The sequence below is a fragment of the Struthio camelus genome, chromosome 12 (genome assembly GCF_040807025.1).
Source record: "Struthio camelus isolate bStrCam1 chromosome 12, bStrCam1.hap1, whole genome shotgun sequence".
NCBI classification, from domain to species: domain Eukaryota; kingdom Metazoa; phylum Chordata; class Aves; order Struthioniformes; family Struthionidae; genus Struthio; species Struthio camelus.
In genome coordinates, this window is record NC_090953.1 from 8,391,567 (window position 1) to 8,413,259 (window position 21,693).

Below are 21,693 nucleotides of genomic sequence, written 5' to 3' on the forward strand. Positions count from 1 at the left end.
TGTCTTATGCATACGTGAAACAGCTGCCCCAGAACCTGTTGGAGGACTTAATTTGAGTATAAACATATGTGTGCTTTTGCGTACATGCTGCACTTTAATTCAAGTCGACTGTTAGTTCTTAACTTTATTAGGATGTAGCTACTTGAACTGAAGATGTGGCTTGCGATTTTTATTTCATTAAAACAGCATGATAGCTACTTTTGAAATATTGTTTAGCTTTTACAAATTGACATCTTACATACTGTTTGCTGTTGGTAATATTTTAAAGCAAAAATTGGCAAATGAGGGCAGGGTTATAGCGTATTACAAGGGCATTAGTTGATAGTACGTATGAGCTTTAAAATGTAAAATTGATCATACTGTGCTGGTGACCCTTGCACTTCTACAAAAGGCTGGTCTTTTTGCTGCACAAATAGATTCCGGACACAGGAAAGAGGCTTATGAGAAGAGGATGAGATCAGTCTGAATAATTAGAGCTGGCTAATAATCCTTTTAACTCTCTTTGGTTTCAACTTTTACAGTGTCTTTATTTGGAATCGGGCATGTGGCCTGTGGAGTGACAAACTCTATGATTTGAGTTTTTTGGTTTTTGTTTTTAATATATAAACATATCTATGAAAGGGTGAAGAAATGGGAGCAGAGAAACCAGCTGTATGCATTTGAGAGAGACTGCTCTCTTCCTCCGCTCGGCGCGGGGAGTGTCGCTGCTCTTGTTAACCCTAGTCACTGCTTGATCTGTTTCTAGGATTTGGGTAGGACTTAAGTAATCCATTAAATGATTGTTGGCAATTATTGGAGCGTTACAAAAGAAGAAATTTAGTCATGAGACTGAGGGTATTTGGCTAGATGGTCACCCTTTGAACAAGAAAGGAGTGACAGAGGCAGGTACGGGAGTTTGTATAGCACTGAAAAGGTGTGAGGTTTTTGAATGTGTGTATGTCTGTGTATACATATATATATGTGTGTATGTCTGTGTATACATATATATATGTGTGTATGTCTGTGTATACGTACACATATATATATATATTTATATATAGTCTGTGTATGTTTAGTTTGTGTTGAGCTCCAGCACTTTGAGGAAGAAGCCTGGAAAACTTAGGAAATGGAAGTCAAATCACTTGGAAGCTGGTTGGAGCATGGGTAACCCAAAACCAGCTGGTTCGCAGCAGTGCCACTGCGAAGGGGCCCGGGGAGCTAGACCACGTTTCAGGCTATTAACAAAGCCTTTTCAGTTCCTGCTACCAGGAAGTGAACTGCATTAAGCAAAGTAAGTTAATCTATATCCAGAGCATTTTATTAAATCATCAGTCAATTAAATCAGTGACGCTCTGTTAGCTTTGATTCCGGATAGGCTCCCTGCCCTGCTGGTGTGCTATAACAAGCCAGTTAGCAAGCTGTTGCTGTAGCAACTCCTCAACTTCTGCCTGTTGGGCTGTTGTATGTGAAGGACACAATACTGAGGTTTCCAACAATGTACAAAAAAGAAAGGATTTTAGGTTGATTTTGAAGTTAACTTTCTTCCCCCCACCGCCAATCTTTTACTGGGAGAGGAAGTTGTCAAAATTAATTTCTTCTTCTTACTGTTAAAGCAATGTGCGTGTGTCTGATTTTCCAGAAAGGTAACTTGCTGGGTTACTCCTGGCCCTTTGGAGGCAAGCGATGGTAGAGCTAGGCCGATGCAGAACACATTTAAACCTCCTTTCCATCAGCTGCAGCCGAGAGAAACGCTGTCATGTTTGTAGTTGAATGGCAGCATGTGGTTTTGTTTGCAGACAGGACGCAGCTGGGAAGCAAGTATCACCTGTGGAAATGCTGCATGAGCTTGTTTTTTTTGAGCAATCAGTTTAGTGGCAAAACAGAAACATCAGCAAATTACCTAAATTCAGATGATTGTACACAAATATCTGGGATTTTTTGAGTTCTAAACACAGCTGTGATAGTATGCACAGCGCTGCAGTCTGCACGCCCCTCGTTTGCTGCCACACTTTTGAAGTGTGGCTTCTCCTTTCCTCACCTCCTTCTCCGTTCCATGGCTGATGGCTTTTGCTTGTGGTATCACTTTCCTGTGTGTTTGCAAAATAAACTTGGGATGGGTTGCTCTTCCTAATTCCTCCCAATTTCTTACCAGATATGTAAAATTAGGCATTAGTATAGCTATGGGGAAAGTCTTCTGCAGTTAGTAGTCTGATATCTGGAAGCATATATGTTGATCTTCTATCTTAAAAGTTATTCTGGTTACTATAACTGCAGCTGTTCTATTTATACAAGTTCCTCCATGTACATAGTTGAGGAACTGAATTACTGGTTTATTTCTTCTGCCTAAATTGAATGGATATAGGTTTTGCTCTGATTTTTTAAAAAAATCTCCTTTCGTACAAATTTCAAGGAGAGGGCATTAATACATAGGTTAGAAAGCTTGTTCAAAACGTGAAAGATGATTTCTGGTGTTTATTCAATATGAATGAAACTTGAAGGACAAAATGTTTGAACAAAGCTGTGCATTGTCTCGATCTTTCACCCAACCCTGCAGAGCAGGAGTAAATTATTGCTGATCTGAACTATGTAGAAAGGTAACCAGGAAAAAAACGGAAGAAGAAAATATAAGTAATATAAACAAATTCCATCTCACTGTTTCTTTCCATTTTCAGACTTTTTGCTACAAGTAACAACAACCCCCCCCCAAAAAAAAATCAAAAACCCAAACCAAAACAAGAAAGGCCTTGTTTCAAATAGCAATTGAGTTGCAACGAAAAAGGCCAGGAGACTGGTAATGGGGAATACAACCCAGTAATGTCATATACCACTCACAAAAAAAGAAGAATGTTCCGGTTTTATTAATTCCCTTGACACTAAGGGCTATTTGGGAAAACAATACATTTATGAAAGAAGTTGCTATTTTAGCTCTCCTTGCGTGAACGTCAAGGTTCCAGAAAGAATTAATCTACGTAATACCCATTTGTCTTTTCGTTAGTACCTTCACTCTTTTCAGTTTCCCCGTCTTTGTTTATCTTATGTAGTTTAGAACTTGAGCACTTTAGGGCCTGAGAAAAATCCTCCCGATATTGCTAAAGCAATAATTCTTAAATTAACATCTTATAAAAACGTAGTGTGTGGGAGTGCCCTTCAGGACGCTGCTTTCCTGAGTGAGAAGTTATGATTTTGGAAGCTTGACTTCGTTTTTGTAATGGCAATGTAAAGTGAAATCATGCAGCCTAGTTGAATCGGGTGGAAGCGTACTCCTGCTTGGTGCGTTCCTGAACACATCTAAGGAGGCAGGCAGAGATCCAGTGCCTATTTATTTCAGTGAAAGGACTGCCAGTGATGTCAGCAGATACTGACTGGATCCAAATGGGTTCAGATATACGTTCAATTTAATCCCTGGATTTGTTTAAACTCTTTTAAGGCTTATGGGTTGTTTGTCCAAAGAATGAGGATCTGACGACTGTCATGAAGCACGTTGAAGAAGGTCACCCTACTGGGTGTATATCTGTTGGTACTGTTACAAAGTGAAACAAGATCTGGTTTTAGCTTACTCTCTGACAGGTAGTCTGTATATACAGGGCTTCTCTAATTTCTGTGGGATATACGTAGTTTGTACTGCCTGGCAGTATGTTACTCCAGTCTTGCAGTCACAAAGTTTAGCCTGTGCAAGGCTGATCCTGCAGTCTGCCTCACACCAGCGATGTTGCAGACTGGCTTTGTGTGAAGTCAATTCTGTTACAGTTTGGAGGAAAAAAAAAAAAATTCCTTCAACTTTCAGCCTGGTCATGTTGTGATGCAGTCCTCCTCACAACTGGAAAGTCCTCCTACTTTCTCTGCGTTTCTGCTTATCTGTTGAAACGCCTCCCATGAGCTCTGTGAGTCCATTGGATTCCTTGTGTGGTTTTTGGCTGTTCTTTCCTCACTGCAGCCACGAGCTCTGTATGGCCAAGTCTATGTCTGGCACAGCTGGGAGTGCGTGGTTCAAGCTTTGCAAATACAGATCACTGTTTCTGAAATCAAATGCTAGAATAAAAAAGTGTTGAGATTCAGGTAAGATTCAAGCAAAGCTTAAACTTGAGTTCTATCTAAAACTGAAGCTTGCCTAAGTGAGCTTAAAACTGAGCTTGAAAGCTTCAAACTGAACTATATCTAGCCATATGCATAGTGCATAAGGCCTGGGAGAGGGAGGCGGTAGGTATGCTTTCACAGGCGTACCCAGCAGTTTAAATGTGTCTGGTTCTCCCAGTTGTTGCAGCTCTTGTAGGTTGTTGGAGGTGAGAGTGGTCATTCTTGTTTCTGCCTATCCTTTAGCTCTCCTTTTCTATGAAAAAAATCCCTAAAGGGACTTCTTTGAGGGTAAGGTCTTGAGACCTTGTGTACTCCACGGCTTCGTGGATCCGAGTGGTAGTAGTGGATGCTGTGAAAATGTTAGTGGATGCAGAAGCTGGCTGATGAACCAGGCGTTCAAGTTAAGCTTACTGTCTGAAGGAATAAATCTGAATGAGGCACAGTTGGAAATCTACAAGCCATTTTGGCAGCTCTTAGCTACATCCCACATGAAGACCTTTATCAGCATTGCGCATTGGGCATGGGCCGGGCTGATCTGGAAGGCCATTGACCTTACTTTCAGGTTTGTCCTTAAGATATACTTTCTGGGATGCCTATAAGAAATAAGCCAACTAATTAAGGTTAAATTAAATGGTAGTTGGGAATAGTGGATGGAGTGGATTTATTACTTAGGCATATTTGTATCCTTTCCTGCGCTTGTTTGTAAACTCTTCAGGGCGGCAACTTTGTTTGCATAGACATTTTTGCAGCAAGTAACCAATGGAGCCCTAATCCTGGCTGAGGTTTTGGGAACCAGAGCAAAGCAAATAAAATACTTCTTTTTTTTCTTTTTTTTCCTGTCAGATGTTGTTATATCCAAAGAAATCAAGCGCAGTAGTTTGTCCCCTTCCGTGAAATTTTGTGTAAAATAATACTCAAGTTCTCTAGAAGAGACTTCAATAACCATTCACTGTATTAATTCTTTAATACTTGAGAGAGCAGAAAGCTATCCTTTTATGAGAAGGCTTCAGATCGTTTGCAGTTTTACTGACCTGTGCAGATCTTCATAATGTCTAAAACCACTTTTACTTTTAAGAGCTTAAACCTGGACTTTTTTTTCATGTCCTAGTTTCAAATTTGCAAAGACAAGGGATTTTAGTGTGCTATCTTAAGGGGAAAAAAAACTTAATAGAATTCCAGAAACATTGTAAGGTAAGTGTCTGGATTGCTGTAAAGCATGTGATAAACCTCCCAGGCACTGAAATTCAAAAAATTCAGCCATTTGCAAGAAATAATTTGAATATTTTAGTTCAGGCAACTGCTACTGGAAAGAACTGTACAGCTGGAGACTTCCAAATATGCCTATAGGTATTTGTACACGTAGGGAAAAAGTATGAATTTGTGTCAGCTGTATTCGTTGTGTTCGCTTTCTGTAAATGTTCCAATAAATGGATTTACCGAGAAGACCATCTTTCCTCTCGTAGAGCACCAGCAGTGGCTGTTAAACCAGCTGACACAGATGACACTATAACAGGATTGTTCGCCCAGAATGTTTTGCTCTCCAAAATTTATTCAATCTGTAAAATAACAATCATGTTATACGTGACAAGTACATGATGGAAATCTGTTTTCTCCAGTTAGTTTTTAATAAGACAATCCTATGGTATTTAGCTGAGTAGATGTCAAGTGGTGCCAGAGATATATATGGAATGGTGTTGATAAAATGCTTTGCTCGCAGCAATGTGAACTATGCCCGCTGGTGCACCCACATAGTGTGCAGCTGTATTCTTGTCCTGCAACTTGCAACATTAGAAAACTGCGGCATTTTTGTTTCTATTTAATTTCCGTGCTCAGAGCAGTAGTGTTGGTAGAAGTGACTTGGCCTATTGTTTCCAGCACTTAAACTCTCTTTTCCCTCTTCTTCCCTTTCAAGTCTGTCATGGATTCACGGGGGAGAGGAGGGGGTTATATGCTGAAAAAGGCATTTTTAGTGAATATAGAATCTCTGAGAATTCGTTGCCTTTGCAGTGAATACAATCTCCACTCAGATCAGTTTTGGGGCTCTTTAGCACTGATGAAAGCTTATTTGTGATGAGGGTTGAAGCTGATCCTACTGCTGACCTTAAGCAGCGCATGCTTGACCTCGCATGGATTAGCCCACATGCGATGTCGTGCGTGTTGAGCTAATCTGTTCTGTGCATCTTCCATGATTTTGTTTTAATAAAAGTTTAATTCTGTTGTCGGGTGATGGGGAAATAAGTGCCAGGCTCTTGCTAAGTAAGTTTATTTGGAGGGAGAGAAGAGAGGGCTGCTCGTTTGCTGGGGTGAGCTGGTCTTTGGGAGGAGAAGGTGGGATAGGAGAGCAGACGAATGTTCTCCTGAAACGAACTGTACATCTGGAGATCTTCAGATATGCTGACAGATATTTGTACTCTTAGGAGAGAAGTGTGAGTTTGTGTCAGCTGAATTCATTTCTTGGCTGCTCACCATGGCTAGGCTGTGAAGGGCTGCTAGGCGAGCCATGGGGGCTGTGCCCCTGTGGTCCAGCGAGGGAGGCTGAAGACTGACCTGGAGCGGACCCGTCCTGCAGCTCCTATTTCTCCCTCTGTTAGCAGCCTGCTCACAGAGCAGAGCCAATCTAATTGCAACCTGAGGGTACCTGTAAGTTGGTTTCCCTGCTGGGCAGAAGCCCGGCCAGGTTGCTAGGATCCGTCTCCATGACAGCAGGACTTTGATGGAGCCCATCTCTGGGAGCCGTCGCCGTTGCGTGCTGTCACTCCTGGCAGCTGCAGTCCGGTGGAGGCTTTCTCAAGAGCCCGCGTTCAGATTAATTTCATTGTCTGCCTCTTCCAATGCCATGACAAATCACATTTGAGGAGGAAACTGAGCTTCCAGGTTGGCTGTGACTGGCATTGTCATTTTCTTTCTCTCTTGGTAAATGGACTTCTAGGTTAAGTACATGCAACAATTGTCTCTTTTAGAATGCATCAGTGTGTTCTCGCTGCAGGGTACGTGTGTATGCCCTGCATGCATAAAATCAGCTTCTATATTAGGGTTTTTTTGCTAGAATTCATGCGTGGTGCTCTTGTATGTACTCTTTGCCATCTCTGCCTTGTCTGTGAAGGCATAGAAGGAAGAATAGACGCAATTTTTCTCCCTTTCTTTGCAACCTAAACTCCAGGAAGCTGAAGACTTCAAAACGAGGATGGCAATGGGATCTGTATTTGTGTGTTCTTGTTAGTTTGACCTCCATGGCAGTTGACATACTGTCTGCATCCTGGTCTTGCAGTACAAGGGCCAGGTATTCCCTCCGTGATCTGTGTTATTTGAGAAAGCAGGTCTTGTGCTACCTGTCCAAAAATGATAGAATTTCTTTTCTGGAGCTCACATGCTGAGCAGGCATCGACCTGAAGGATGTACTCCCTCTATTTAATCTTGATGTGGGAGAATAAATGGTTTAGAACTTCTTTAGCTTTCAGTATCGAAGAGCCTTGTCTGTGTGTGTGTGTGTGGTTTTTTTTTTTTTTTTTTTTAAACTAAAATAGTCCAGCTTGTTCACTGATTATATTAGGGTTGTTACGAGTCTTGGTTTGATAATGACCAGTATGATCTTGCTTTTGTTTTCACTTCTCTTACTGTATTGAAAACTTTCAGAGGCTACCATCTGCCTGCCTGCTGGTTGGAGAAAAGTTACTTGTCTAGAAATCTGAATTTAATCTTTTATTGACACAAAGTAGTCTTTCAGGCTTATTTGTCACTCCGTTTTTCTCGTAGGTTTTTGCCAAAGGACTTTCTTAAAAGATTTTTATCTTGTTATCTATATTATCTTCCAAATTTACTCTTTTATTTGCAGACAGGAGAGAACAAAGTTACCCACTGGAGTTTTGAATATCATCCCCTCCTTTCCTGATCTGCACATCCCCAAAAGATTGTCTCCTCTTTCCCACTTCTCTCTTTACTCAGCTGCTATCAGGCACCTGCTGGAAAGGTGATGGATTTGTACAAAACTGTCTGTATTTCTTTCAAGTGGATGGAGATCAGAGGATGTAATCTCACAGAAACCCAAATGCTCTGTTCGTGGGGTACCCTTCTGCTGCTGCCATTCTGTACAGAGCTTTGCTACCTTCGGTGCAGCTCTCAGCTTAAACGTGACAGTGTGGGAAAGCTTCTTTTATTGGTTTCCAGCGTTGATCTTAAGAGGAAGAATAATCGCTCAGATTGTCTACTCCATAAAAAGGTCTGCTGCAGAACTTCCTGAAAGGAGGTTGGACAGAGTTTGGGACTTAAAGCTAAAATGGCTTGAGTGTATCTGCGCGATATGTAACGAAACTTCTCACTTCGGATAAGCCTGACAGAGTAGATCTTAGGATGGAGTGCATGAACCATGATTTATCCCTTTTTATAAAGGTATGATCAACGTTAGTGACAGATGCTAGGACAGCATCTTGCAGAAGAACCTCTAAAGAGGGAAGGGTTTTGCAGCTGATCAGTGCATGGCATTGCAACCTGAGTGTCCGAGACAGCGGGATTGATTTTGGTGTTAAGACCTTTTGTGTCTTTGTGGAAAAAGTAGGCTAAAGTATTTGTGAAGCAGTCGAGAAGAGGAGAGAAAAGGTCCAGCTATCTAAATACCTGATTCCTTCTGTCAGCGTCTCCTGTGCATTGCAAACCTACATCGGGGAGGAGGGAATAAATCAGAACACGCTAAATTCTTTTTCTGCTTTTTGCAGGTGCGCTGGCATTAGGCACATGCCCCAGGCTTGCATTTAGGGCCTTCCTGTTTATTTCAGGAGGCTTTGGGTTGGATTTTTTGGAAGCGTTGACTTGGTGACTGGATAGAGCAAACAAAATAGAGCAGGACGGATGAGGCAGTGGTGAGAATACTGTATTTAGTGTGATAAGCTGACTGATTCCCTGTGGATTTGTCTAAGCGAAGCAAACAGCCGTAGCTGAAATCTGGGTGTGACCTTGCTGAATGTGCGTGTTTGGTACTTTAGCAGTTTGAATAAATGGAGATGTAATTCAATCTCAAATCACAGAAGCTAGTTTTGAAATGACAAGAGTGACAATAAAACACCTGTGAACCTGAACAGGGAAGAGGTAGAGATGTTAGTTGATGAAAGGAGGAGGAATATATTTGAGTGCATTAGAATAACTTCCTTTCCTCTGCGTAAAGTTCTGAGAAACTGAAATAGCTGTTGAAAATTTAATAAAACTGAGTATTTGGGAACGGAGAGAAACTTAAGGAGTAGAATGTATGTGTTGCCTGTGGTGTCCTGGGCAAATACAAACTTGTCATGTTCTGTTTTCCTTAATATTTCATTTGACATCCTTTAACTTGCACTTGCCTTTACAGTTGTAATTGTACAATTGTAATTGCGGTTGTAATATTGCAAGTGTAGAATGATGACTGAATTGTAAGGATAAGAAATAGTTCCAATAGTACATATAAATACAAAAATTTACGTTGTCTTTAAAGATATATTATATTAGTATCTTTTATCAGCAAAAGGAAAAGTTGTTCATGTACTTGTCAAGACTCGAAAAGAAATAATGAGAAAATAATATTTTGTATTAAATCCCTTTAAGCATTCTCATCCAAGACGGCTATTTTGCTTCTGTGCTGCAGTGTTAATTTTGTCATATCACCTGAGTACTACTAAGCTGCTGAGTCAGATATGAGGACTTAATTCTGCTTCAGGAGGGAGTTGGTCCATTGGAATGAGACTTCTTTTGTAAAAATCGAAATCTGAGGTGAACTTAAACTTTTTTTTTTTTAAATTCTGGTTTACTCTGATAGTTGTAAGATGCAGCAGAAGCTCCCAGATGGATAGTGTTTTGGTTCCTTTGTTTGGTTCAAAATAGGAGAAGGAGGCTCAGGTACCTTATAAGGGAGACTGGCAGGGCTTGTGCGTTTTTTTTCTTCTTTTTTGAGAGGTCTGTAGACCTGGAATAGCAGGATCTTGTTGTCGGTCAGAGTTGAAGATTGTTTGCAGAGTTGTTTTGGGGAGCTCACCTGGATAGCTGGTGCTGTTAGTCCCCTACTTCCACAAGCAAGTGATTCTTTTTTAAGAGCTGAGAAGGAAGGGAAAGCCATTTTGAGGCATTCTTGCTCTTGGAAGAAGAATTTTGAGATTGAAAATAGCTATGAATTTGATTTAGAAACTGTAGCAAAATGTTCATCTATCCACTGGCTGCCTTTTAAGACCTTTTGTGGAGGTGCTGTGTTTTGATGAGCAAGCTTGGCAAGTAGCTGAGACGTTTTGGAGTAACTAGTACAAAAATGCTTCTTTATGTAAAATAAGGAAAACGTGCAGGAGAAAGAAGAGCTAGAATCAGCTAAGGAAACTTCTGCTGCGGTTCTGTCTCACTAAAGGCACACTGTGGGGTTTGGAAGGGAACAAAGTATGCACAAGATCCTGTGTTTTTGTGTGAAAAGCAGAGTGGTATTTCATCTCCTTTTAAAAGGAGCTTGAAGTACTTGCAGAGAATTACCAGTACTGCAGACACGAGCAACAACAAAAATTCCATTTTTAATTGTCTTGCATTCCTTCATCTTAGGATCTTGGACTGCTATACACGCATTAAATGAGAACTTAAAGCTTTCGTTTAAGATAAGTGTTTGCTACTGCAGTGGAGAAATTAACACAAGTGAAATCCTGACTCAATTGGTTCAGAGCTCAATACAGATAACTTCCCGCAGGTACTATATAAAAATTCTAGGGTAGACCTGAAAGTGGAAAGTTTCTTGACTAAATCACCGTAGTAGGATAAGTAATGGTAGTTTTTGACTGTAAAAAAGGCTTAGGCAGAACTGTGAACATTACCTGCTCTGCAAGTTTTGCCTCAGTTTTGCAAGGAATGTTTTTGATAGTTTGATTTTATATGATTTTGAAATGTTTCTTGAGCAAAGAATCGAGTGAATTTTGTTGGAAGGTAGCATGTGCCAGATTAATAGATTTTTGTCTGTTTACCATTTCATTCCCAAATGACCACCGATATTAATTGTTACTGAAGGGAGGGAGCTCATTCATAAACAAACACAGCTTCTGGGCTTAGGGAAGGACATTGTTGACAGAGATTGGTAGGACAGTAATTCTAGTGAGATTCTCACGAAGAGCATCTTCTACACTGCTGGGAGAACTAAAAATCTTTACAAACATATATTGTTTGCTCGTTTCTCCTTAATGGGCACTGTTCAAACGCTGATGTCAGGACGGGGGAATGAGCAGACAGATAGTAGTTAAGGATTGGTAATTGCCACGAAAAGAAGATACGGAGCAAGCATTGCCAGGAGAAAAGATGAACTGAGACGAGCATGAAAAGGAAGAGAGTTTCATTTAGAGTATCTTCTGTGCCAACCTTTCCAGCTGCTCGGACTGAAGAGTGCTTTGCTGTACCAATCATTTTGCAAAGTTGTCTTTGCATAACATTAGCCTAAATAAAAGACTGGGACAATTCTTTATTGGTCCGAAGGAGATAAAATACAAAATTGTTGTGTAAAAGTGACCATTAAAAAAGGAATGTAAGGGTGTTAATACAGCTTTGGAAGTGTAACATTATGCAGCTTACAAAGAAGTACATCGAATTTTATGAAGAATATCTTAATTATGTCTTTTATTTTTTCTTTCAGTGTTCTGGGGTCATGAAACTTAATCCACAGCAAGCTCCATTATATGTGAGTATAAAGTTTAAACACGGTGGTCTTCTGTCCTACTGTTCACATAAAATACTTCCCGTCCCCATTTTCAGGGATTCTGTTTGTTTTCTCTTTGCTATCCTTATGCATTATTTATATTCATTCAGTTGTACTGTAAATGCCTGGTGACAATACTCAAGTTAGTTACAGAACTTCATGTCTTTCGAGTAGATGTTTTTAAAGAGGTTTTGTGACACGTTGCAATGCTGTAATTGTCAGTGCAGGAATCGCCCTCCCCCTTTCTTTCCCCTCCGTAAAGAGTGCTTGAGTGAATGACTGTGTTCTTGCAACTCCATGTGTTGAGAGCCTTAAGAAGAAACCGCTTGTGTGGAAAATAAGACATCCTAGTGTGCAATACTCACCCACTGTGATAATATTTTTCTGGTCAGAGTTTTAAACGTGGTAGGGACCGAGTGGAAACAGCGAACGACTAGAACGTGCTACGACTTGTGCAGTAGGGTATGGTTGACGTCAGTCTGCTGGAAGCTTGTAACCTGGATGGCTAAATTAATAAGGAGCAAGCTTCCTCTCTCGCTTGAATGGAAGCTTTGTTGCAGAATATGGGGACTGTCAAATAAGGCCTGAGTTTGTGGGGCTGTGTTAAATTTGTGCCAAAGCTGGCAGCCAGGTTTGTAACCGTTTGCTTTCCGCATTGCCTTGCCACGCTCAGAGCAGGATTAGCTGATGAAGCCAGCCTACGCGTATGGTCCTGCCGACAGATCTCGCTAACGCTGCGATAGAGCTGGGTGCAAGGATGGAAAATTTGGAGGAAAGATTGCATGCAAATATAACTCTAAGGGGAAGGAACAGGAAACTAGCAGGCCTGGGGATAAAGTTGTATCTTTTAAAGCGTTGCTTGTTGTAAATAATACATTATTTTGATCTTTAATTCATGGAAGCTTTTAGATTTTACCTATTTTTCATAAACAGCCTGAAGTTTCTGCTACATGATATTACAGTTTATGCTGTGCTTCGTGTATTAAGAACTGTTCTTGAAGCAAGATTAAAGCTATAGTACGTAACCTGACTTGGGAAAAGTGGCTTTCCTTGCCATACTTTGTATTGCTGTGAAACTGATTTTCGCCTGAAATTTTAAATCACAAGCATATTGAAAGCACATTGACTTTGAAGAAACTCAGTTTTAAAGTTAGGACTCATTAAAAGAGAATGTAGTTTATGTACAAATATGTGATGTTGATGCTAGATTAGAAACACACGGATGGCAGAAAGCAGGATTGAATCATTCTTGTGTCTCTAGATCAGCCTGTGACATCCCGAATCTGGAGGCTTCATTTCCTCAGTCTTCTGGCTTAATTTATTTTCCCACCGTTCTGTATGTTTCTCCATTTAATATATAATACTTTGGATTTAAAACTCCTCTTCACTATGTGATAGGAGGAGGACTACACTGAGGTCAAGTTTAGCCCATGGAAAAATCACAGTTATGTGGCGCTTGCTGTATTATTTCTTTGCAATGCAAATGAGTTCATGACAACGTTGTTACTTCACCAGTGCCTCTCTTGTATCTCTTCCCCCTCTTCACCTGGCCAGGTGTATAAGCAAATGGGATCCCTTTCAAAAAGAACAGGTGGATAGATTAAGGAAGGCGGTGGGGGGGAACACTTGGCAACCTTGGAAAATAAATATTTAGTCTTCCTGTTTGCTTTCAGTGTGCTTGTTAGGTACGTTTTGAGATCAGTTTCTGTTTTCTGTGTATTGTTAATTGATGACTCGGTGCCCATCTGAGAGAGCTGTTAAATGTGAGTAGAAATACAAAAATATGTATTTCTGATGTTTTTATTTTTCAAAAGGAAGACAGCAGCCTTGTGACATGGCCACAGGTGGATGAATACCACCCATGAACAGAATCCTTTTTTCAAAGTGTTAACTTGACGTTCCTTCTGTGGACTACTTGAGCTTATTTTCAAAAAGCTGAGAAGAGTATTTCATGAGTTCCCCCATAACAAATTTCATCTCTGTGAAATAAATGCCAGGAAGCAGAGGCCTGTTAGGGGATCTCCCTACATTTGACTAGTTTCAGGAAAAATTGCTTCCCCCAAGTTTTACACTCCTATATACTTGAGGCCTTGGCAGTTCATCTTTTATGCTCTGTTCCTCTTTTAAACCGGTAGCTCAGATGCAAAATGAAGAGCACTTACTTCTTTCAGTCTTGCGTGAGCTTCATTCTGAAAGCTCTTTGTAGAGTGCAAGCTTTGGCAAATAAACAAAAACAATTGAAGAACCTGCCTTACAAAAATGTTGCTTCATTTGATATTTATTTTTATCAGCAACATTGCTAAGCTACTTTTAGGAGGAGAAAGCAATAAATGATATCTCTAATTCCAGTTCCTGGAAGCCAGTTACAGAGCTAGAGTGCAATTTATCCTAACTAGTAGTTACCGGATTGCCCAGATGAATAACATTACAGTTCTGAAAGGTGTTCTGGGAACCTGAGGTGTCCCGTGCACGTAGCAACAAAGTTCTGTAGTTCTGTGGGGGATAGTAAAGATGGTACTTCCCCTTATGACGAGTACAGGGATAGGAATTACTGTATTCTTCAAGTCAGTGTACTTAAATAGAGATGGCCACCTCCTGAGTCTCTGCTCCGCTCCTGAGTCTCTGCTTCCTTAAATTGTTTGTGCTTTTATTTACCCCTTCTGTAAAAATTGGCTGTTCTGCCTCTGCTAAGCTTGTGGTCAGTAGGAGGTCACAGCTTATAATGATGAGGCTGCAAGCCTTTTAAAAGAGTCAATGTAAAGATCAAAAGAGATAAACTGGAAAACACTTCTTGCAGTAATAACTGCTGTGTTTTTGTAATTAGCGTATCCTATTTAAGTGGTCTCTGATTATTTTTTGTTCAATGAAGTTTCCAGGACTAGAGCTAAGCATCATAAGCTGCAGGTTTGGGCCAGGACACGAGCTCAGCCTTTCCTCTGGATGCAGCCAGCTCCTGTCTTGTTTGGTGGGTTCCCCCCCTTGAGAATTGTATCTCTCACCCAGATCTTCGTGTTACTTGTGTTTAATGTGGCTAAATGGCCTCTCTTGGCCCTCAAACTTGGCCCTGCTCCTGGCGCGCGCCACAGGGCGGTCATGAGGCCTCGCAGCTAAGGCCAGCAGAGATAGGGCAGTGAAGTGGTCCTCAATATAGCTCAGTGGAAGTTCACCATAGCACGATACAATTAATGCCAGTATTTAAACAGGCGGCAGGTCAAACGACTATCAGGTTTGTATGACTGTTGGCACTTAATTGCTATTATAAAAGACAGCGTTACCTTGTAGTGTCGGTGGCCTAATATCGTCATGTGGATTTGAAGTAAAGGTATTCAAACCCACTTCCTCATTCCTAAAATATCTTGGTGAGGTATTAATATTAGCTGCTCTCTTGCTGCCAGCAGAGATTGTAAGAAGCAGGGTGGTGGAAGAGGGAAGTCGCTGCTGTTGGTCACATAACTGGGATGAAGGTTCAGTTTCTCCCTATAAAGCAGAGGCCCTCAACAAACTTGATTCTAATGCAGGAGTGGTCCTGAGAGCCGTAATCATCATGGCGTGGGAAGAGTTTTAACAGAAAACAAACTGTATCTTCTGGCTTGTTCACTAGCATGGGTCAAGGTTACGAAAAGTACCTGAATCGCTTGACTGGCATCAGTATCTCTGATTTTTTTGTTGCTATTGCTCTCATGGATTGTTTTCTTTCCGGCACATAATTATATGGATTATATTTTACATAGTGTCTCTGGCACAGCTATGGATGTTGCTTCTGTGGAGAAGGGGCTCTGTAAAAGTCTTTAGCATGCATTAATTTCTCCAGGTGCATTTTTCTGCAGGATGTGTGAAAAGGAAGTCTGTGTGGCTGGACAGTCCTTCAGTTGCCTACCACAGACCACAGTCAAAAACATCTGTATTGGTGCATAGATACTGGATTAAATCTGAAACTGGCTTTTCCTACATCTCTTTCTTGTATTTCAGTGCTGTCCTGTTCATTTGACAACTCCAGCAGGCACAGTGTAGTGGTTTAAGGCCAGTGTTTCAGATCTTATTCCTGATCTGTCTGGGATTTTGTGCATTCAGGAATCCCAGAGAGTCAAAACTTAAGGGACTAACTAAATCGTTCAGTTTGCTGGCGGGGTTCGAGATGGAACTGGAAAGTTGCAGAAGTATTTTGTTAATGGGAAGCAGGAATTAAGGAGCTTAAATTCTGTTTGTTTTTGTTAAATACTTGCAATGACCTCTTTGATCTTCACCCTTTTTTAAAGGCTGTACATCTCTAGCAACAGAAGCCAACATTTCAACTGGAGTATCGAGAGGTACTTTCTAGCTGTTGCCCATGTATATTGAAGTATTGAGGTTGTCAGCGGGCATGCTGATAGAAAACAAAGGGATTAGCATTGCTCTAAATACTGAGGTTTATTTTTAAGTGATTTTTTTTTTATTGTTGTGATACATTAATGAAGTTCTCTCTATATAAATGAAATCGTATAAATCAATCATTTAGCTTAAGCACAACTGTTGCTAGTATCCAGGCAAGAGGAAGAAAGTAGGAAAGGTAAAGGTAAAGTTTTGATCTTTTTATGTTACCATTAATTGAGAGTCCAGCAGGGTATCCAGCAGGAGATTTAATTACAAAGGGATCAAGAATCACAAGCTGTGTCTTTATTTCTAACCAAACTTTAATAAACATAAAGTGTACATGAGTAAATGATCAAGGTCAAGTCTTCAGTTACATAGAACGTCCTGATAATCTTACTTCAAAAGTAATCTGTGTGGCTTCTGATTTCAGCCTTGCTGGGTGCTATCTATAGGATTTTTGTGACATTATTGATCACGCTTCTAACCTACTCTCATCTTCTGCCAGTCTGAAATCAACGCTGGTTTTTAAAAGAATAACCTGAGAGCAGCAGTGGATGTAAATGTGTTGGAACAGTACTGAGGTGAAGCTCAGTGGATGAGTTGTGACGAATGAAGTGTCAACTTTTCCTGATTACCACTAAGACTACAATAGAAAAACTGAAGATCATCTGGCTGTTAGATGGCAGTATTTTTTCAGTGGGATAATGATCAGTGGGTGTGAAATGGAAAACATTAGCAGCTGGAGAAGGATGATGCATCACTGCAAATTTTGTCTTTTGCCTTTTTGATTGAAAGGAACAAACTCGTTCCAAGTCACAGCACTCCTCTGGTTTGTCTAAGGTGTGCCTGTGTTATTTGGAGTGATAAAACCAAATGTGTCATAACTAGTGATTGCATGACGGGGTGAACACTTAATTGATAGAAATGCTCCCATTGACTTTGATCTTTAGTCAGGTCTGTGGACTGAGTCTCCTGTATAAGTTGCCACTTAAGGGCTGTGTGAGCTGCAGAGTTGCTTGGGGAGAGTTTTGATAGAGATGAGGGCTCCTATTTCCATGCCAAAATGCCGTGCAACTTAATGAAGTATGAACTTCAAAAGCTTCAGAAAGAATGCATTGACCCTCTCTTAGTATAAACTGAGTTTTGGGTACAATAGGTCTTCTCTTCTGTTAATAAACTACTCTAGATTTCCCTGTGTGCCCTGCTTTAATCAAAAACGGAAAGAAATGCCTGGAAGGAAAATGCTCATGATAGGAATATTTTTCTTCCACTCCTATTTTCCTACAGAACGACATACTGCTCAAGTGCACCATGTATGAACATGCATGTGTTTTTAAAAAAAAATAAAACAAGTCTTTTGTATAAATATTAAAGAATTAAAAAAAAAAAACCACAATACGGAGAACATGAAGCTTGTGGCAGTGGTGTCTGTCTCAAGTGCTGTGGTTCTCCCCGTTCTTGTAAAAGCATGGGCGTGGGATATAGCAAACGAGACCTGCGATGTGTCATGTAGGCACGTCTGTCTGATGGTTGGGTTGTTACGACGTTTGAACAAAGTCTCAGGTGTGACTTGTGCAGTGTTATGGGCTACATAATCAACAGTCTTCAGAAATCTCTACTGAAGGGACAAGAGGACAAAATGAAATACCTTTAAAATCCTAATACGTGACAGTAAATGTTCTCATAAGATTGGCAGCTATGATTTAGTTACTTTTCTACTAACACTGAATTTGTTTTCTTAGTGGTTTCCATGGTGACAAAAGCCACTGGGATTTCTGAATATCTGAACTCCATCCAGCAGAAAAAGTAGAATATACCTAGCACTCTTTTGATGTGGGACTTTCTCAGGGAAAAACACTCACTCTACAGTAGTCCTATCTTTCTTTCTTTTGAGATCCTTAGGCAAGAGGAAAATAGGTTTAGTTCTGTGGTAAGATGATCTGATGTCTCTTGTCTTTTATTTGTTGAGTCCTTGATTTCTGCTTAATGACAAAGTAGTTTTCTGCCCCACCTTCAAAATCTTAGAATTCTAAACGAGTAGAAGGCCTCTAAGCACCTTTTACAAATAAAATATTTGTTTGTGTTACTAGTGGAAGAACCTGATTCTCGTTTGGTTGTAAGAAAGTCAGTTGGAGTGCTTGGGTAGACCTTGACTTTTGAGAGAAATGCATTGCAACCTTTCTGATTTCATATCTGTTCCACAGGCAAAAAAGCATCCTCACTAAACTGTGCTCAGTTTCATCTTTTGAGTGCTTGTGACTTATTCTGGTCCAGATTCTTTTCATTCTCCTCTTCCCAAGTTCTAGTCTACGTCATGTGAAAAGTTGCCCCTTCTGCTGCCATGGGTGTCCGGCAGCTGCTGCTGGGCTCTGTGCGAGTTCGCTTCTCAGTTCCCTTCCTCAACGAAGGCTTCATGTTGTACTGTTTGGTTACCATGAGGCTATTCAGCTGGCTCACTGTGCTTAAACTGGGCATTCCCTAGCTCATGAGACCCATTCAATGTTAGTACAGAACTTTTTGTAGAATGGTCGCTTCTATAGCGTGGCATTATTTCAGTTACCACAGGCAGCTTTGGCTGGAGAAGCTGGAGGAGGCTGCCTGACCATCGGCATCGCATTCCTTCAAGATCAGCCGTTGATTAGATTGCAGCCAAGAAGGCCCTTTTGAAACTCTTCCTCCCTATTATCTCAAAGTGAAAATGCTGGGTGATTTGGATCCCAAGCCCTCCCATAATTTTCTGTTTGTTCTTTTCTTCTGTATATAAATTGAGCTCATTTTGCATCTATGAATGGAATGGTGGACAGTAAATAGACTAGTTTAAAAAAATTCTGGAGCGCTTACTGTTTGAAATTCTGCCCTTCAGTCGCCATTACTTTGCAGCATTGCGTGTGATCTTTAAATAATATGCCTCCCTGAAGAAAGATGTCAAAGCTGGTAGAGGGGATGGGTCAGGGAAGCAGAGGATAGACTGATCCTCCCTTTTGACCAAGCCATTAGATTAGTTCATTCTCTTTTCTGAAACTTCACCTCACTGCAAACATGCAAAGAAAAAATCCTTAGATTGTCACAGTAATTACTTTATTAAAATTCAGTGAAATGATACATACCTCTTAGGCCATGAATTTAGGGTTCTTTCTATTTCTTGCAATAGCTAATGAGCTGATTAGCATCTGTAAAGGCAACAAGAGATTGCGTTTCACCCCCTGTGTTGGCTGATAGAGCTGCTGCCCCTTCACACAGCAGGAATGATCAGCAGAAATCAAGACTTGGAGTATAAGAGGATGAAAATGTTCTTCAGCTACTTTTCTTTTGTGGAATATATTTAGGTAGATTTTTTTTTTTTTAATTTTCAGATTCTTCATGTTGTCTTCCAAATGAGTAAATAAATTTCCCGTCTTTCCAAAATGCTGATGCTCACTTTGGGAAGTGTTAGACTAAAGCTTGTTTTGACAGCAAAGCTAATGGGAGATTAGTGTTATTGAAGAGGTTGATTTAATGATGGCATGATGTTTTCAAATACACTCTCAAATCTCCTCTGAAAAGTAGATCTGCTCTTCTTTGTCTCCTGCAGTCTACCTGTAGTGCTTCGTGTTTACTTCTGAAGATTACCCTGCAAGCAATTTATTTGAAAAAGCTCTTCCAATGCCTAGCTCGTTACAGCAATTCCATGTTGTGTGCAAGTGGAAAATAAAATAGTGTTATTTATTATTCTGCGCTCAGATCAATGCGATGTACTGCCATCAAGTGGCAGTTTTGTTACAGAACAGATTTTCCATGCCGCTTGCATGCGTTTGTATTTTTATTTCAGAGTGTTTCTTCTAAGTCTTGCACAAGTTTTATCTATAGAGTAGTTGTGGTTGAGGAGGAGGAGTACTTCCTTCCAGTAAGATATAGTTATAATAGTTTGCATTCTCTAATGACAAAAAAAGAATATCACTTTAAAAATTACCTCAATTATTACAGTAGCCCTGAGTACCGTAGCTGTGAAATATTTAAAGAGTAAGGGAGGAAATTTTGCAGCTGGCAGGGAGATCAGCACTCTGAAACGCACAACTGTTGGAGATGTCTCTCTTCTAGGGTTTTGCTGTACCATAGACAAGGCTGAAGCATAAGGAAAATGTGATTCTTCTGCTGCCTTATACCTTCCAAAGTTAGTGTTCAAATCAGATTTTTTTTTTTCTTTAAGACACATCAGGACTGCTTTAGAAAATATACCCGTGGTAGGAGTTTGTGTCAAGTAATGTGTCATGACATGTGCTTTTATCTTCCAGGAACTGTGACTCTCTCAAACTCTCTAATGCCAAGAGAATAGGTGGATTTCTGTTGCTTAGTCACTGAGCCCATTAAGGCTGCCTGCTATTTCTCCTAAACATTAAGATTTTTGTTGTTGTTGCTACATGAGTAATTAGCAGAAAGTGCCGTCAAGCAGCTAGTAAGAAAATTGTACGGTTCAGCTCTTCAGAAATGTAGTAAAGAACAGAAGAGCTTTTGGAAAGGGGCCAGAACAAGGCATCCCTATCATTTTGGGTGTATTTTATAAGATATGATTGTAGCAGTTTCTGCTAATTTCTGAGAAAACTATAATAGTGACATCAGTACTTACTCTGGAAACTGTTGGAAGATGCTGAGGGGATATTCTGCTATAGAAAAATTCTCTTTCCTCATCATGTTCATGTGAGGGCATTACATGAAGACTTGCACAGCTCTTGCTTTCCTCCATGCCTTCCTCTTCTTTTCTCTGCCAGAGCTGTACGGCGCCTGCTGTGGGATTTGGTGTTACTGTAGGTAGTTGCTAATTCAGGCAGTACAAGACGTGGTGACTGAGAATAGCAAGCATGCAATGCTTTAAGTGAATGGCCTAGCTGATAATAAACTGCTCAAACAAAGAAAAAAGTAAATCAGTGTTTTCTTCACTATACTGCCAATTACACACACACACACACACACACACACACACACACACACACACACACACACACACACACACACACAAAAAATCATGTTCCCAGTTATTTTTCTTATCCTAGTAGTTCTTCCCTACATGTTTGTATATAGCACAAATATGTTTGAAAGATGCTTACTTTCTCCCATCTTTTCCATTTTTCTACTTAATTTTAGTTTTTGTCATTTTATTGTTAATTCTATCATGTCTTCCTGCATGTTAAAAAATCGTTAGAAATGACCTTGGCTGTTTAATGCAGCTAGATTGGCAATTAACAGCCCATTCTAGTCGCTTACCTGTCTCTGCACCACAACAACGTGCCATGTAGATGTACCCATAAAGATAAATTGTGTTTTTTTTCCAGCGCTAACGCGACCCTGTTACTTTGATGGATTTTCTATTAGCAGTCTATAGAGATCTCCTTCACACTGCCTGTATTAATATGTATGTAATACATATAACAGTCTCTTGATATGCAATAAGGACTCATCTCTGGGCTGATTGATTCGGAGCCTGAGATGTGCTCTATCAAAGGATGTGGACTACTAATAAAGGCTTATCTTAAGTGTATCAATTTCTGTTGGAGTTCATCTTGCTCACACTGGTTGGGAAGGTGCAATCCACCCCTTGCTCTCCTTAAACCATTTCTCTCTTTGCAAATAAGCCCTGCTGC

General features: G+C 40.3%; 1 protein-coding gene across 10 annotated transcripts in view; it reads left to right on the forward strand.

Annotated features, from left to right (window-relative positions):
• Positions 1 to 21,693, forward strand: part of AKAP13 (A-kinase anchoring protein 13) — a 237,025-nt gene that overhangs the window by 59,199 nt on the left and 156,133 nt on the right. For all 10 annotated transcript variants that reach the window (XM_068957951.1, XM_068957954.1, XM_068957945.1 and 7 more), the window contains one exon: positions 11,666 to 11,710. In XM_068957951.1, coding sequence (XP_068814052.1) covers positions 11,678 to 11,710 — 33 coding nt within the window. In that variant the 5' untranslated portion in view covers positions 11,666 to 11,677. The remainder of the gene's footprint in view (positions 1 to 11,665; positions 11,711 to 21,693) is intronic.